Source organism: Berghia stephanieae, chromosome 7 (assembly GCF_034508935.2).
Source record: "Berghia stephanieae isolate SIO BIC M18660-M18661 chromosome 7, UCSD_Bste_1.3, whole genome shotgun sequence".
NCBI lineage: Eukaryota > Metazoa > Mollusca > Gastropoda > Nudibranchia > Aeolidiidae > Berghia > Berghia stephanieae.
In genome coordinates, this window is record NC_088366.1 from 14,430,898 (window position 1) to 14,448,397 (window position 17,500).

At 32.4% G+C, this 17,500-nt stretch overlaps 3 protein-coding genes across 3 annotated transcripts; all 3 read left to right on the plus strand.

The window, feature by feature from the left end:
• The first annotated feature begins 561 nt into the window (after positions 1 to 561).
• Positions 562 to 3,033, plus strand: LOC144976750 (uncharacterized). Its single transcript, XM_078921146.1, has 3 exons — positions 562 to 693; positions 1,567 to 1,727; positions 2,080 to 3,033. Exons 1-3 carry the CDS (start codon positions 672 to 674, stop codon positions 3,028 to 3,030), a joined length of 1,134 nt encoding a protein of 377 aa, XP_078777272.1. The 5' UTR covers positions 562 to 671; the 3' UTR covers positions 3,031 to 3,033.
• A 4,197-nt stretch (positions 3,034 to 7,230) lies between these two features.
• On the plus strand, positions 7,231 to 10,547 carry LOC144976751 (uncharacterized). Its single transcript, XM_078921147.1, has 3 exons — positions 7,231 to 7,362; positions 8,236 to 8,396; positions 8,748 to 10,547. The coding sequence occupies exons 1-3, from the start codon at positions 7,341 to 7,343 to the stop codon at positions 10,308 to 10,310; spliced, it is 1,746 nt and encodes a 581-aa protein (XP_078777273.1). The 5' UTR covers positions 7,231 to 7,340; the 3' UTR covers positions 10,311 to 10,547.
• LOC144976752 (uncharacterized) lies at positions 10,308 to 12,520 on the plus strand. The gene has a single exon (XM_078921148.1). The coding sequence runs from the start codon at positions 10,735 to 10,737 to the stop codon at positions 11,713 to 11,715; it is 981 nt and encodes a 326-aa protein (XP_078777274.1). The 5' UTR covers positions 10,308 to 10,734; the 3' UTR covers positions 11,716 to 12,520.
• The last annotated feature ends 4,980 nt before the right edge of the window (positions 12,521 to 17,500 follow it).

Genomic DNA, 17,500 nt, shown 5'->3' on the forward strand with positions numbered 1-17,500 from the left:
CTAATGAAAAAAAGTAATGCGTTAGTACTTACTTGGATTTTTCTTGATTAGAGTTGATGAAAAAGTAGGTAACTGAAACTGGCGCTCATATTGGACGGCAAACAGGAAACAAAATTACCAAGTCAATCATTGTAGATGCCATCTACCAGTAAGTTGTGGATCATATTGACACGACTATGTCACTAAATAAATAGATGCATAATGTCACAACAAAAACAACAAAATGATGCAAACTTATATTGCCTATATACATTTAATGAGAAAATATGATTTTAACTGAATTTTCCATAGTAAAATCATGGGGATTAAATGGCCCTCAAATAAGAAATAAATAGGACTTTCTAGTATTTTACTATGTGCAAGTCATGGGGTCCAAATGGACCCCAAATCCGAAAATAGGACTTTCTAGTATTTTTCTCTTTGCAAGTCATGGGGGCCAAATGGACCCCAAATCAGGAAATAGGACTTTCTAGTATTTTTCTCTTTGCAAGTCATGGGGGCCAAATGAACCCCAAATCAGGAAATAGGACTTCCTATTTTAGTATGAAAATAGGGTTAAAAAGAACGACCATGCCCGGCGAAGTCATTCAAACGAAGGAGCCGAGTTGACGTTAGTCGACTCGCGACTAGTTGTAAACAAGGTGTGATTGATTGATTGATTTCATTCAAGAATGGATTCAAAGCTCATTATAGGTAAGTTATATGTTTGAAATCTACTTTCTGATCATTGAAAATATTGCTTTTTTTATATTAGTTAGTTTTTTTTTGTCAAAATCGTAAACGCAGTGTCTTTTAAAATTCTTTCACTTGCGGTATTCCCTCGTATCCAGCAACTGGGAACTTTGTGGCACTTTGTATTTTTTTATGTTATATTTTCCCCTAAACAAATACCAGTAAGACTTTAATCAGTTATCTAATTTTATATGACACCAATCTAAATTTTATTTTAATGAATAATACAGCTGTATTTTGTCATCTTAATACACTAGACTTTTGTGGCGATGAAATCTTGATTTCAAAATGGCGGACACTCAATTCAGGTTTCGGACGAGTCCATTGCGGACAACTTATCGAGATTCACATTAGTTTTGTTTTAGTTCGAATGCGTTCTAAGGTTATTGGTTAAGAAATTATCATTAATTATTATTATTATAGAGGCGTATGTGACTTTACAGCAATAGTAAGCTTTTTTTAAAAAAAATTATGTTATGAAACTTTGCTTTGGATGGGCTCAGACCCCTGTCAATAATTTGGATGTGGACTGATTTGTTTATAAAGTTATATGACTATTGTGATCCTTCAATATAATTTCAGTAGATCAAATATTAATTGTGCGCTACCAGACTGCCTGGTACTTATTATTACTAGCTATTACCATGGCAAATGACTTTTTTTTTTTTCATATTCATGTTGTAATTATTGCCTATTCATCAGATTCAGATTATTGTTTGGTATTTTTTATTTATTGGGGATAATAATAACGTGTATCTATTTCAATGTTTGTGTAAGGAAGATTTTGATTTTAATGATAAAATTAGTAATTTTCATTTTGATATATTTCCTCAGATGATGATGTTTACCAAGGGTTAAAAAATACCTTTTTGGTATCTGGGAGAGGTAGACGACCAGATTTGCCACCAATAAAAGTGAACCAGAAGTTACTTGTACAGCTTTATTTTTTGAAGCAGGAATCGGAGAACTGCTCATCAAAAAAATCTTGGAAGGAGGTGACTATATTTTTATTTCGTCATTTATATGTAATCACGTTTTTTTCAGAGAAGTTTCCCAAAGCTATCATGTGATCATCCATTGTCAAGAAGTGAGCAAAGTCAAGACAGTTGTTCTCTGACCGCTTTTTTTTATTTTTTTTTTGCTGGCTAAGATTAAGATGTTTTGTTACAGGAAGAAATCGGTGAGGATCATATGAAGGGGTATTGGTGCATTTCAGTGCCTAGTGGGATTCACTGTACATATGAGTAAGCATTGCTAACGAGAAAGGTACAGAGTTAGGTAACAATTGACAATGTAAAATTGTGTTGTATTGCCATTGTCTCATCTTTTCAAATAATTTGATTTCAGATTGAAGACTGTCTTCTACGGATATCCCCAGACCTTGCATCACACAGATCACGGATAAGGCATGCAGTGGAGCGTGCTTACCAGAGATTCTGCATGCAACGGCATGATCTGTCGTTCCTGGAATGTGGGGTTGACTTCGACTTTATTTCGGATAAGTTGTCGAGTTTTGGCATCACCCGTGCTTCATTGCCCTTTCCGCCTGCATCTTCACTGGATTTGAAACACATCGATAACGGATTAGTTATTGATATTGAACTTTCCAGGAGGGATATGGGATTAAGTTCAAACACAACGGCTCAATGGGTTTGTCATTTATCTGGACTGAGCATCAATTCTAAACTTTTTTGTGTCCTAAAAAAAACATTCAAAGAGTATGAACGACTCAGGAGCAACAAGACCAAACATCCTGAAAGGCTTCAGCAATTTCTGCTATCAAAATTTTCCCTTTCTTCGTCTCCACAACCACCCTCACATCTACAGCCTTCATCATTGCCATTACAAGAGCACCCTACGCCTCGCCCACCCACCCCACTACGATCTAGTCCAACTCCAACTACTCCAAAGCTGAAAGATGACCAGTTACATTTGATTCAGTCTTTGAATGAAAAACTTCTAATTGTTGAATCTGCACTACGTGATATTCAATCGGAGAAATTTTCTCTACTGGAGGAGGTAAAAGGACTGAAAGAGAAACTTAGTTCAGCTGAGGATAAAGCTTTAGTTACTGTGTCTAAATTAGAAGAAAAGTTTGAAGCTGAATTAAAGAAAAAAGATTTAAAGTTAAAAGAAATTAAAGCTGGGCATGACAAAATTTGTAAAGATTATTGCTCAACTATATCTGTTTTACACAGTGATTTAAATAAGAAAGATTTGTCCTTACAGAAAATGAAGTCAAAAATAAATACCTTACAGATGAGTTACAGAAAGAGATCATCAGATATGAAAATTTAGAAGCTAATCCATTTGAAATTAAAATTAAAAATTCTAAAAATAATGAATATTCTGATGATGTCAGGAAAGCTGTCATCGCCTTAGTTTGTGAGACAGGTGTCTCAGCTAAAAATGTAAAAAAAGTAATTGATATTGTATCAAGCAATATTTTTCATTATGTATTTTCTGAAAATTTACCTTGTGCTCAAACAGTTTTAAACATGTGTGATGAGGCTTTTGTCCTTTCAAATATGCAAACTGTTGAAAATGTTTTAAAATCTGAAAATGCTACGTTTCATTTTGATGGTACATCAAGAGATCAGAAAAAGATAGTGGGACATCAGTTCACTTTAGATAGTGGGGAAACCTTTTATCTGGGGTTTTTGCCTGTTGCCACTGAAAATTCTGACACTCTTTTGGATATTGCTATGATTGTTATTAGTAATTTAGTTGATTGCTATAAAGATGTGTACTCCATTTCTCCTGATATTATTTTAAGAGAAATTCTTTCTAAAATTACTAGTGTCATGTCTGATAGGGCTGCGCCCAATATTCTTTTTGGTCATAAATTTACAGATAAACTAAACGCTGAGCTTGGAGATTCCCTTCAGATCAGTTTTTTGCATTGTAATGCACATTTTCTATTAGGAATTAGTTCTGCCTTTGAAAAGACATTGTCAGTTTTTGAACGAAAGTTGATCACTCAGGACGATGAGTATTTAGGAAGGGACAAAGATGGGGCCTTTTCATTTTTTAGCAAAGATTCAGAGTCTGCGGACAAATAGAATAATTCGATGTACTTGTAATTTGTTGGGTCCCAGGGGTGACCAGAAAAATGGATGTCGTCCACAGTGGATTACTTTTTGTTCTGATACTCACAATGTTGTTCCCATTCCTAGTTTTAAGTCCAACAGGTTTAATTGCTTTTTTGAAGCTGCTGTTTCTATTTTATTCCACCATGACAATTTATTGAATTTTTTCACTTCTGGTGTTTTACATGATAACCCAAATTTATTGATTAAGAGTGTTACTCATGACCTTCAAGATTTAAGGTTAATGTCATTGGTTTGTTGTATTGCCCTATTTTGTTTAAAAAGTCACTTCGCCTTATTGGTTTCTTGTCAAGAGTAATACAGTGAAGTATACTGATTTTTTTATGTATGTTCAAATGATGCATGACTGTTTTAAGAAATGGGCTGATGATCCCTCTGAATTACTTGATATTTCTTTTACATCTGTTTTTGGAGATGCTCTCCCTTTTTCCAAATCCCCTGCATTTGATATGGTACATAGTCAAATTGACAAATTTAATAATGTTGTAATGATTGATTTGTTAAAAATATTATGCAAAGATGTTTCTTCTGTTACTGAGAGACAGTTGAAAGATTTTTTAAATGATGGTTATTATGCTCATGTCAGTGATGAAATGAAAAGAACATTGAGCCATTGTCCTCTTACAAATTTGGTTGGTGAGAGTGCATTTGGTGATTTCGATTATGACATTAGTAAAAGGAGAAATGCATCACTCCATAATCGGTCCACCATTCATGCTGTCAAACGCAATAAAACAATATCGTTTTTATCTAAAAAGTCTGTTGAAGAGCAAGGGCTCATGTTCAAAGTAGCTAGAAAGCATGGGAAGAAAATGCGAAATGAGAGTAAGATGTTAAAAGATAAAGTAGATAATGATATAAGATTGAAATTTGTAGAGAATCAACAGAAGAAGATTGATAAGCAGATAAAGGATATGGAGAATATTTCCAAGGTTGAACAAGATGTTGAATTACACGGTGGGCCCTGTCGAACAGATAAAGATGTAATTGATTTATTTGACAGGCTTAGAGTTGAAAATTATTCAATGACAAAGATAAAAGATATATTGAAGAGTGAAATACGTTTTCATAAATGTATGTCGGGCGGAAGGAGTTTAAGATTTGGTGAGTTTGATTTTATGTTGGATGCTTTAAAGTCTTTTTTTAAAATCAAATTCTGTTTCTGGTGACATTGAGAACCCATCAAAGAAGCGAAGAGTTATATAGCCTGATTGAGTTTAATTTCATTTTTCAAGCATTAATGATTTAATGTGCATTTTTTTTTGTTGTGATTTCTCGGTTTCGGATTATTTTTCTCTCTCAATTTTCATAGCTTAGTCTGAAGCTGCTGAAGTTATCTAATTTATTTTACTAAGGAGATCATACTATTTCTGAATTGTACGTTATTCATGCTGTACGTATGAAGTGTTTTATTTGTATATCCTGACATTTTGCATATTTGTGAGTTTTTTTATTAGGTGAAATTTTTGTGATTTCATTATTTCAGTCTTGCTTCATGTTCTTTAATGACCAATGTGTGGCTTGCATACTTTGGCTATTTACATTTTGTCATTGTCTGGATAATGAACTTTAATTTGATGTAAAAAGCCCGCTTTTTGGGGGGGGAAAAAAAAATTTTTAAAAATTCATTTTGTCCCCACCCCTTTTAAATTGAGGGCAGTTTGGGGTAAAAAAACGTTGTCTGTGAAAAGGAAAAGGGTAAAATTCCCTCTTTTTTTGACTTTTTTGTGTTGGCCCAACATGAAGTAATTTTCTCGTTGTCTTCATGGATTTGCTGTGATATGCTGAAAGTCACATCCAACGAGTCAGATAAAAGAGTTATAACTGTTCGATTTTTCATCTTTAAAAAAAAACGGCTTTTACTCTGAAGTCTTTGCAGCCAATAAATCCAAAAATTGATGAGTTGTCAATATTATTCATTTATACCTTCATCATTATCATCGTGGGGGAAAATCATCCATTACCTGAAACTCGATTTGCAACAGCTCATCTTTATCTTGCATTATTAATTGATGATATTCTGTCAATTCACTGGTTAAAGAAGCTAATCTTACACCAACTTAATATTTATTTTACTATTTCATACAATAGAAACATACTTGATAATGCTGTTACTGTTTGGAGAAACGACATTCTAACAATCAGAATTGAAACTCATATTCTCATATTAGATTTCATATGATGCCTGTTATTAACTCCGAGCTAACAACTATTACATATATAAATGTAATAGGTACCATTCCGTTTTAAATAAATAGTAGGTGACATACCTTCCTCATGCCCCAGCAGACTACAACTCAATGTATATCTGAGCATTCAAACTACCAAGGATGTTACACTTTCTCCATTCGTCATGGTTTAGGTCCAATGCAACATAATTTAGACCACACAACGGATGGCTGAAAATTTAAAAAAAAAACACCCAGCAACATACATTTCGTTTATCTAGTTAGCAAATTCAAAAATTCAAAAGCAATAATATCAATACAATATGACTGAAACATAATGTAGACATTTAAGCTAATTTAGTTCATCTAGAGATTGAATAACGGTACAAGAAAATAAATCACTTGTCATAAGAAGTTACAAACAAATCTGTGGTTAGGTAGGGTACACACAAGAATAAAAGATAATCGAGAAGCGAAAGTAAGGCAAGTATTGGAAGAAACATTAAATTGAATATTAGCGCTTTCATGTATCCATTATTGTTTCATCATTTCATATTTGGCAATTCTAGCTGGTACTACAATCATAAAATTAACAATACTATCAATTCATTTTTCGTTACATAGGATAAGTGTCAGAATAATCTTCATACATCACATACCTAATGAAAAAAAGTAATGCGTTAGTACTTACTTGGATTTTTCTTGATTAGAGTTGATGAAAAAGTAGGTAACTGAAACTGGCGCTCATATTGGACGGCAAACAGGAAACAAAATTACCAAGTCAATCATTGTAGATGCCATCTACCAGTAAGTTGTGGATCATATTGACACGACTATGTCACTAAATAAATAGATGCATAATGTCACAACAAAAACAACAAAATGATGCAAACTTATATTGCCTATATACATTTAATGAGAAAATATGATTTTAACTGAATTTTCCATAGTAAAATCATGGGGATTAAATGGCCCTCAAATAAGAAATAAATAGGACTTTCTAGTATTTTACTATGTGCAAGTCATGGGGTCCAAATGGACCCCAAATCCGAAAATAGGACTTTCTAGTATTTTTCTCTTTGCAAGTCATGGGGGCCAAATGGACCCCAAATCAGGAAATAGGACTTTCTAGTATTTTTCTCTTTGCAAGTCATGGGGGCCAAATGAACCCCAAATCAGGAAATAGGACTTCCTATTTTAGTATGAAAATAGGGTTAAAAAGAACGACCATGCCCGGCGAAGTCATTCAAACGAAGGAGCCGAGTTGACGTTAGTCGACTCGCGACTAGTTGTAAACAAGGTGTGATTGATTGATTGATTTCATTCAAGAATGGATTCAAAGCTCATTATAGGTAAGTTATATGTTTGAAATCTACTTTCTGATCATTGAAAATATTGCTTTTTTTATATTAGTTAGTTTTTTTTTGTCAAAATCGTAAACGCAGTGTCTTTTAAAATTCTTTCACTTGCGGTATTCCCTCGTATCCAGCAACTGGGAACTTTGTGGCACTTTGTATTTTTTTATGTTATATTTTCCCCTAAACAAATACCAGTAAGACTTTAATCAGTTATCTAATTTTATATGACACCAATCTAAATTTTATTTTAATGAATAATACAGCTGTATTTTGTCATCTTAATACACTAGACTTTTGTGGCGATGAAATCTTGATTTCAAAATGGCGGACACTCAATTCAGGTTTCGGACGAGTCCATTGCGGACAACTTATCGAGATTCACATTAGTTTTGTTTTAGTTCGAATGCGTTCTAAGGTTATTGGTTAAGAAATTATCATTAATTATTATTATTATAGAGGCGTATGTGACTTTACAGCAATAGTAAGCTTTTTTTAAAAAAAATTATGTTATGAAACTTTGCTTTGGATGGGCTCAGACCCCTGTCAATAATTTGGATGTGGACTGATTTGTTTATAAAGTTATATGACTATTGTGATCCTTCAATATAATTTCAGTAGATCAAATATTAATTGTGCGCTACCAGACTGCCTGGTACTTATTATTACTAGCTATTACCATGGCAAATGACTTTTTTTTTTTTCATATTCATGTTGTAATTATTGCCTATTCATCAGATTCAGATTATTGTTTGGTATTTTTTATTTATTGGGGATAATAATAACGTGTATCTATTTCAATGTTTGTGTAAGGAAGATTTTGATTTTAATGATAAAATTAGTAATTTTCATTTTGATATATTTCCTCAGATGATGATGTTTACCAAGGGTTAAAAAATACCTTTTTGGTATCTGGGAGAGGTAGACGACCAGATTTGCCACCAATAAAAGTGAACCAGAAGTTACTTGTACAGCTTTATTTTTTGAAGCAGGAATCGGAGAACTGCTCATCAAAAAAATCTTGGAAGGAGGTGACTATATTTTTATTTCGTCATTTATATGTAATCACGTTTTTTCAGAGAAGTTTCCCAAAGCTATCATGTGATCATCCATTGTCAAGAAGTGAGCAAAGTCAAGACAGTTGTTCTCTGACCGCTTTTTTTTTTTTTTTTTTTGCTGGCTAAGATTAAGATGTTTTGTTACAGGAAGAAATCGGTGAGGATCATATGAAGGGGTATTGGTGCATTTCAGTGCCTAGTGGGATTCACTGTACATATGAGTAAGCATTGCTAACGAGAAAGGTACAGAGTTAGGTAACAATTGACAATGTAAAATTGTGTTGTATTGCCATTGTCTCATCTTTTCAAATAATTTGATTTCAGATTGAAGACTGTCTTCTACGGATATCCCCAGACCTTGCATCACACAGATCACGGATAAGGCATGCAGTGGAGCGTGCTTACCAGAGATTCTGCATGCAACGGCATGATCTGTCGTTCCTGGAATGTGGGGTTGACTTCGACTTTATTTCGGATAAGTTGTCGAGTTTTGGCATCACCCGTGCTTCATTGCCCTTTCCGCCTGCATCTTCACTGGATTTGAAACACATCGATAACGGATTAGTTATTGATATTGAACTTTCCAGGAGGGATATGGGATTAAGTTCAAACACAACGGCTCAATGGGTTTGTCATTTATCTGGACTGAGCATCAATTCTAAACTTTTTTGTGTCCTAAAAAAAACATTCAAAGAGTATGAACGACTCAGGAGCAACAAGACCAAACATCCTGAAAGGCTTCAGCAATTTCTGCTATCAAAATTTTCCCTTTCTTCGTCTCCACAACCACCCTCACATCTACAGCCTTCATCATTGCCATTACAAGAGCACCCTACGCCTCGCCCACCCACCCCACTACGATCTAGTCCAACTCCAACTACTCCAAAGCTGAAAGATGACCAGTTACATTTGATTCAGTCTTTGAATGAAAAACTTCTAATTGTTGAATCTGCACTACGTGATATTCAATCGGAGAAATTTTCTCTACTGGAGGAGGTAAAAGGACTGAAAGAGAAACTTAGTTCAGCTGAGGATAAAGCTTTAGTTACTGTGTCTAAATTAGAAGAAAAGTTTGAAGCTGAATTAAAGAAAAAAGATTTAAAGTTAAAAGAAATTAAAGCTGGGCATGACAAAATTTGTAAAGATTATTGCTCAACTATATCTGTTTTACACAGTGATTTAAATAAGAAAGATTTGTCCTTACAGAAAATGAAGTCAAAAAATAAATACCTTACAGATGAGTTACAGAAAGAGATCATCAGATATGAAAATTTAGAAGCTAATCCATTTGAAATTAAAATTAAAAATTCTAAAAATAATGAATATTCTGATGATGTCAGGAAAGCTGTCATCGCCTTAGTTTGTGAGACAGGTGTCTCAGCTAAAAATGTAAAAAAAGTAATTGATATTGTATCAAGCAATATTTTTCATTATGTATTTTCTGAAAATTTACCTTGTGCTCAAACAGTTTTAAACATGTGTGATGAGGCTTTTGTCCTTTCAAATATGCAAACTGTTGAAAATGTTTTAAAATCTGAAAATGCTACGTTTCATTTTGATGGTACATCAAGAGATCAGAAAAAGATAGTGGGACATCAGTTCACTTTAGATAGTGGGGAAACCTTTTATCTGGGGTTTTTGCCTGTTGCCACTGAAAATTCTGACACTCTTTTGGATATTGCTATGATTGTTATTAGTAATTTAGTTGATTGCTATAAAGATGTGTACTCCATTTCTCCTGATATTATTTTAAGAGAAATTCTTTCTAAAATTACTAGTGTCATGTCTGATAGGGCTGCGCCCAATATTCTTTTTGGTCATAAATTTACAGATAAACTAAACGCTGAGCTTGGAGATTCCCTTCAGATCAGTTTTTTTGCATTGTAATGCACATTTTCTATTAGGAATTAGTTCTGCCTTTGAAAAGACATTGTCAGTTTTTGAACGAAAGTTGATCACTCAGGACGATGAGTATTTAGGAAGGGACAAAGATGGGGCCTTTTCATTTTTTAGCAAAGATTCAGAGTCTGCGACAAATAGAATAATTCGATGTACTTGTAATTTGTTGGGTCCCAGGGGTGACCAGAAAAATGGATGTCGTCCACAGTGGATTACTTTTTGTTCTGATACTCACAATGTTGTTCCCATTCCTAGTTTTAAGTCCAACAGGTTTAATTGCTTTTTTGAAGCTGCTGTTTCTATTTTATTCCACCATGACAATTTATTGAATTTTTTCACTTCTGGTGTTTTACATGATAACCCAAATTTATTGATTAAGAGTGTTACTCATGACCTTCAAGATTTAAGGTTAATGTCATTGGTTTGTTGTATTGCCCTATTTTGTTTAAAAGTCACTTCGCCTTATTGGTTTCTTGTCAAGAGTAATACAGTGAAGTATACTGATTTTTTTATGTATGTTCAAATGATGCATGACTGTTTTAAGAAATGGGCTGATGATCCCTCTGAATTACTTGATATTTCTTTTACATCTGTTTTTGGAGATGCTCTCCCTTTTTCCAAATCCCCTGCATTTGATATGGTACATAGTCAAATTGACAAATTTAATAATGTTGTAATGATTGATTTGTTAAAAATATTATGCAAAGATGTTTCTTCTGTTACTGAGAGACAGTTGAAAGATTTTTTAAATGATGGTTATTATGCTCATGTCAGTGATGAAATGAAAAGAACATTGAGCCATTGTCCTCTTACAAATTTGGTTGGTGAGAGTGCATTTGGTGATTTCGATTATGACATTAGTAAAAGGAGAAATGCATCACTCCATAATCGGTCCACCATTCATGCTGTCAAACGCAATAAAACAATATCGTTTTTATCTAAAAAGTCTGTTGAAGAGCAAGGGCTCATGTTCAAAGTAGCTAGAAAGCATGGGAAGAAAATGCGAAATGAGAGTAAGATGTTAAAAGATAAAGTAGATAATGATATAAGATTGAAATTTGTAGAGAATCAACAGAAGAAGATTGATAAGCAGATAAAGGATATGGAGAATATTTCCAAGGTTGAACAAGATGTTGAATTACACGGTGGGCCCTGTCGAACAGATAAAGATGTAATTGATTTATTTGACAGGCTTAGAGTTGAAAATTATTCAATGACAAAGATAAAAGATATATTGAAGAGTGAAATACGTTTTCATAAATGTATGTCGGGCGGAAGGAGTTTAAGATTTGGTGATGTTGATTTTATGTTGGATGCTTTAAAGTCTTTTTTAAAATCAAATTCTGTTTCTGGTGACATTGAGAACCCATCAAAGAAGCGAAGAGTTATATAGCCTGATTGAGTTTAATTTCTTTTTCAAGCATTAATGATTTAATGTGCATTTTTTTTGTTGTGATTTCTCGGTTTCGGATTATTTTTCTCTCTCAATTTTCATAGCTTAGTCTGAAGCTGCTGAAGTTATCTAATTTATTTTACTAAGGAGATCATACTATTTCTGAATTGTACGTTATTCATGCTGTACGTATGAAGTGTTTTATTTGTATATCCTGACATTTTGCATATTTGTGAGTTTTTTTATTAGGTGAAATTTTTGTGATTTCATTATTTCAGTCTTGCTTCATGTTCTTTAATGACCAATGTGTGGCTTGCATACTTTGGCTATTTACATTTTGTCATTGTCTGGATAATGAACTTTAATTTGATGTATCACATGAATATGTACATGTTTTTATTATTTTTTAATGAATTTTTAAAAATCGTTCAAATTGCTCTTTTTTACCTCCCTTGTCGTTTTATGTGAAATTGGCTTCGGAGCCATTTTCAAGACCTTTTAAAAGTAAAATAAAGTTCTTTAATATGCTTGGAAAAAAATAGGCGTGTTCCCTGTGTTGCTGTCTGTCTGTCTAGCAAGTTTTAGGTATGTGGTTTGATTACTTTTCATTTTACAATAGCGCAAAGTTGACACCGGAGCAAGTTGCGCGAAGGCGCATATTTTTCGAATCTTCAATATTGCGTAAATTCCTTAATAATTGAGTTAGAGGGCTCATTTTGGTATCAAACTTCTTAGAAAATTGAGTACTATGTGATGAAACATAGACTTTTTGGTTTTTTCTTAACTCAAAATTTGGTTTGGTGTACCTAATTCAAAATCACTTTTTGACAGCTTGTTCACCCCGATATATTACCGCTTTGATGTGGGAGGTCAGATTTTATTTTCTAAAAATTATTTATTTATTTATTTATTCATTCATTCATTTGTTTATTTACATATTGTTTATTTATTTATCTGTTTATTTCTTTGTCAGTTGAATTGTTTATTCATTCGTTTATCCATACATTCATTTATATATATATATATATATATATATATATATATATATATATATGTGTGTGTGTGTGTGTGTGTGTGTCATTGCCAAATAAGAAAAAAAAATGTGTCCCGTAGCATTTTGGTATAAGATTGAACAGTAAATTTTGCTCATAACATTAACCATTAACACACATAAAATCTTAGGATTTCTGCCCTATTGTGACCCTAACATTTTTTTGTTCATAATGTTTTTATTTAGATAACTAGTAAAAAGCCCGCAATTTCGCGGGGAAAGAACTATTTTCATTCTATATCGTACCCACCATCATTTAATGAGGGCAGATTGGTAAACAACGTTGTCTGTGTAACTTGGTACATCCTCTGTTGACTTTTCTGTGTGGCCCAACATGAAGTGTAAGTCACTATAGCCTCTGACCCGTGACACAGCAACATACAGTTGTCCGTGTGTGAAAACAGGTTGTGGTAAGGAAATCAACAGCGAAAATAAACCTGAAGTAGCAGACGTGGGCAGAGCTGAAAGACGATCCTGGGATCGAGAACTTACCTTACAGTAGTACAGTACTCTGGTGATCATGTTTGGTGGCGTTTTCATGCACATCCACTGGAGGTGTACAAAAATGCACCGTTTTTGTGCACCTCCGTTGGCGGTGCTGGTTGATTAATGAAAATGTTGCTGCTTGAAGCTCGAAGGAAAAAATAACGATAAGTGTTGAATTGTAAGCCTCAATTTAATAGACGAAGACATACTGTGGACGTTTCTGATTTCCCCTTTATCAACAAAACACGACGAATAAGATACTAAGGACGAATGAGAGATGTGTAGTGTGAATGGCGTAGATAAGGTAAATAGACATAAACAATGATGGGACAGGAGGTTTTTGAAAAATTACAACAACAACAACAAAAAAGAAGAAGATAAAAAAAACCCAATAAAATGACAAAGACGCAGTAAACGAATACACTGATGATAATGATAAAATATTATAAAATGATAACAATCGACGTTTACATATAAATGCACGTCGATAACACATTGAATGGTACCGATGTTGTTTTTTTTCTTCTAAATATAATAATAATAAATAATAACAATAATGATAATAATATGATAATAATATAATAATGATAATAATAATCGATTAATTTAAGGTTTTAAATATATGTCCAGTAACTATAACAAGAAAAATAATATCTTTCTCAATAAAGTAAACTTTTTTAAAAAATGTCCACAATGGGATTGAAACCAGTAATTTCAAGGTTAGAGTCTGACAGCTTATCCACTGCGCTACGGAGCCAGCTGACTGCTCATACCTTTTAATAAGGTCTTTCTAAAACCTTATTTTACGTTCAATGCAACTTCTATTTTCTGGTTTTATATTTCGATTTTTTAGATATATGAAAATTAACAAGTTATTATTTAATAACTATGTATTGATAGGTAATAAATTCGAGACATTTTAAGATGATTTCTTTTTGGTATAAAGGTAAAATATTTTTCAATGAAAGAAAAATATATTTTGCTTTTTTGGTCGTATCGGTCTTTCTCTCCTTTCATTCGAGATTTGAGTTGACATAAATAGTTCTCACGCTTTCCGGTCCAAACAGTCGGCCAGATGAAAGGAGACTCACGTGGACGCTATGTCTCCACTCGATTCATTTCTTTGTTCATCTTCACTTGCGAGTAATAGTGTAACAACTTTGCTTCTTTGAGTGATTAGAAATATTTTATAATTTTGTGACAAAACTGGAATAATCAAAATAACTATGGAAATAGTGAAGGGCAATAACTCCGTAATTATTACATCAAATACCGCGCAATTTGTGTTTCTGAACTTCGGAGTAATAATTGAACAACATTTCTTCTTTGAGCTGTTAGGAATTATTATTGGTTAATGAAGTTATAAGTCATGTAAACGATTCCAGTGAAATCCTTATGATAGATAATGGCACTAGCTAATTGGCACTGACTCATATATATAAAAATACTAATTAATCTACTTATTTATCTATTCATTCATTTACTTCAAATTAAAACATATGACTCACCTTACGAATAATTTAAATTTTATCCTTTATTTTATCAAATTTTCAAGACACCTCACGATGATTTGAGCAGAATTACAAAACTGTTATAATCATCCAGCCGAACTAATGAATTGTATTTATCTACCTTGCACGTTATTTATAATATGTAATTAACTGCAAAATGCAGAATATCGTTAGGACGATATCTAGATTATCATTCATTGTGGCACGTTTCTCGTTTATAGTTTCAAGGAACAGATACACTATTCCTCTCGTTCCTTCTTGGAGGGTACCTTCAAGATAACCAGTAAACAGGTCGTTGTCCGATATGTGACAAAAGAAAATCCCCAAAACAACACCATAAAAAATTTTTGGCCAAAAAACTCTTTCACCCAATTTCATAATTCCAATTTCATGCGGCAGGTCACAAATAAAAGAATAAATAGATAAATAAATAAATAATTGAATATATATATAATATATATATATATATATATATATATATATTATATATATATATATATACACACATCTATATGAATAAATAAACAGATAAATGATTACACTAATAAATAGATGAATGAACAATAAATAAGTAAAGGAATAAAGGAATGAATGAATAAATAAATCTTCCGGAAGTCCGAGGTTTGAAAGCTTTTTACAAGAGGATGGTTATTTTAACAGATCGATATTTGGAGAACAAGTTTTCTGACCAAAATTTCTTAAAATGTGTTCTTTTTGGGGATTTTTTTTATCACAGCATATCGGACAATGACCTGTTTACTGGTTATATTCTATGTATGCCACCAAGATGAAAAGCAGGGAACACTGTATCTGTTCTTTGAAACTATAAACGAGAAACGTGCCACAATGAATGATAATCTACACAGATATCGTCCTAACGATATTCTGCATTTTGCAGTTAATTACATATTATAAATAACGTGCAAGGTAGATAAATACAATTCATTAGTTCGGCTGGATGATTATAACAGTTTTGTAATTCTGCTCAAATCATCGTGAGGTGTCTTGAAAATTTGATAAAATAAAAGGATAAAATTTAAATTATTCGTAAGGTGAGTCATATGTTTTAATTTGAAGTAAATGAATGAATAGATAAATAAGTATATTAATTAGTATTATATAATTATATATATATATAATATATAAATATATATATTAGTATATATATATTAGTAGACATATGTATATATATATATATATAATATATATATATATATATATATATATATATATATATATATATATATATATGAGTCAATGCCCATTAGCTAGTGCCATTATCTATCATAAGGATTTCACTCGAATTGACTCATTGACATGACTCATAATTTCATAAACCAATAATAGTTCATAACAGTTCAAAGAAGAAAAGTTGTTCAATTATTACTCAGAAGCCGAAGTTCAGAAACACAAATTGCACACTATTTGATGTAATTAAAATACGGAGTTATTGCCCTTGACTATTCCCATAGTTATTTTGTAATAAATAAAGAAATTATTCCAGTTTTGCCACAAAAGTATAAAATATTTCTAATCACCCAAATAAGCAAAGTTGTTACAATAATGCTCGAAAGTGAAGATGAACAAAGAAATGAATCGAGTGAAGACAAAGCGTTCACATGAGTCTCCTTTCATCTGGTCGACTGTTTGGACTGGAAAGCGTGAGAACTATTTATGTCAACTCAAATCTCGAATGAATGGAGAGAAAGACCGATACGACCAAGAAAGCTAAATACAATTTTCTTTCATTAAAAAATAGTTTACCTTTTTATAAAAACTAAATCATCTAAGACTGCCTCGAATTTATTATTTATCAATATTGTACCGACTAAATATCAACTTGTTAACGTTCATTATGCTTTTTTGGACGAGAATTTATGATTTGAAAGTAAACGTCAATATAAACAATAAACTGAAATGAATCGAACCAAAAACAAATATAAATGAAGATATGGTAAACGAATAAATAAACAAATAAACAAACAAACAAATAAACAGATAAATAAATAAACAAACAAGCAGGATGTTACACATGTTTTGCAGGACTGTAGGAAGTACATTGAGCAAAGGCCGACCATGTGGCAAGAGAGGACGACATTGATGTCGAAGCTCTATGGGTCTCAGTACGAGCTTGGAAAGACAACAGTGTTCCTTCATCTTGTTGACCTTCAGCCATGAAGGCATAAGAGGGGAAAGAAGAAGAAGAAGAAGAAGAAGAAGAAGAAGAAGAAGAAGAAGAAGACATGAATAAATAACTTAATAAATTAATCTACAAAGACATTATATATAAATAAATGAATATCTAAATAAATAAATACATTTTTTATATTTATTCCACATGGAAATGAATTAGATTTTATCTTTAAAAAATACCTAGTCAACTTGAGCGTAAGTTGAAGTGCAGCGTCATAAAGTCACCAATCCGGGCGAAATTTCTTGCTGGGGGAAAGATAATAAAAATGAGATGCCCTTAGCGGGACCTAAACTCTGGGCCTTTTAATGTAAGTCCAATGCCTTTTACGTTTTGCTATATTGCCTTCTTTACTTTTTTATGTCTTTAAATCAAATAAACTTAACGCGGATTGTACCAAGTCTTCTAAAACTAAAACAGACGCTTTAATCCGACGTGTACATAATATTTGCAGGCGTTATTACTGAATGCAATTATTATTATTTAACATTATTGTGATTTTAACAAAAATTTCATTTTTAAGAATAATCTTTTAGAGCAATTTAA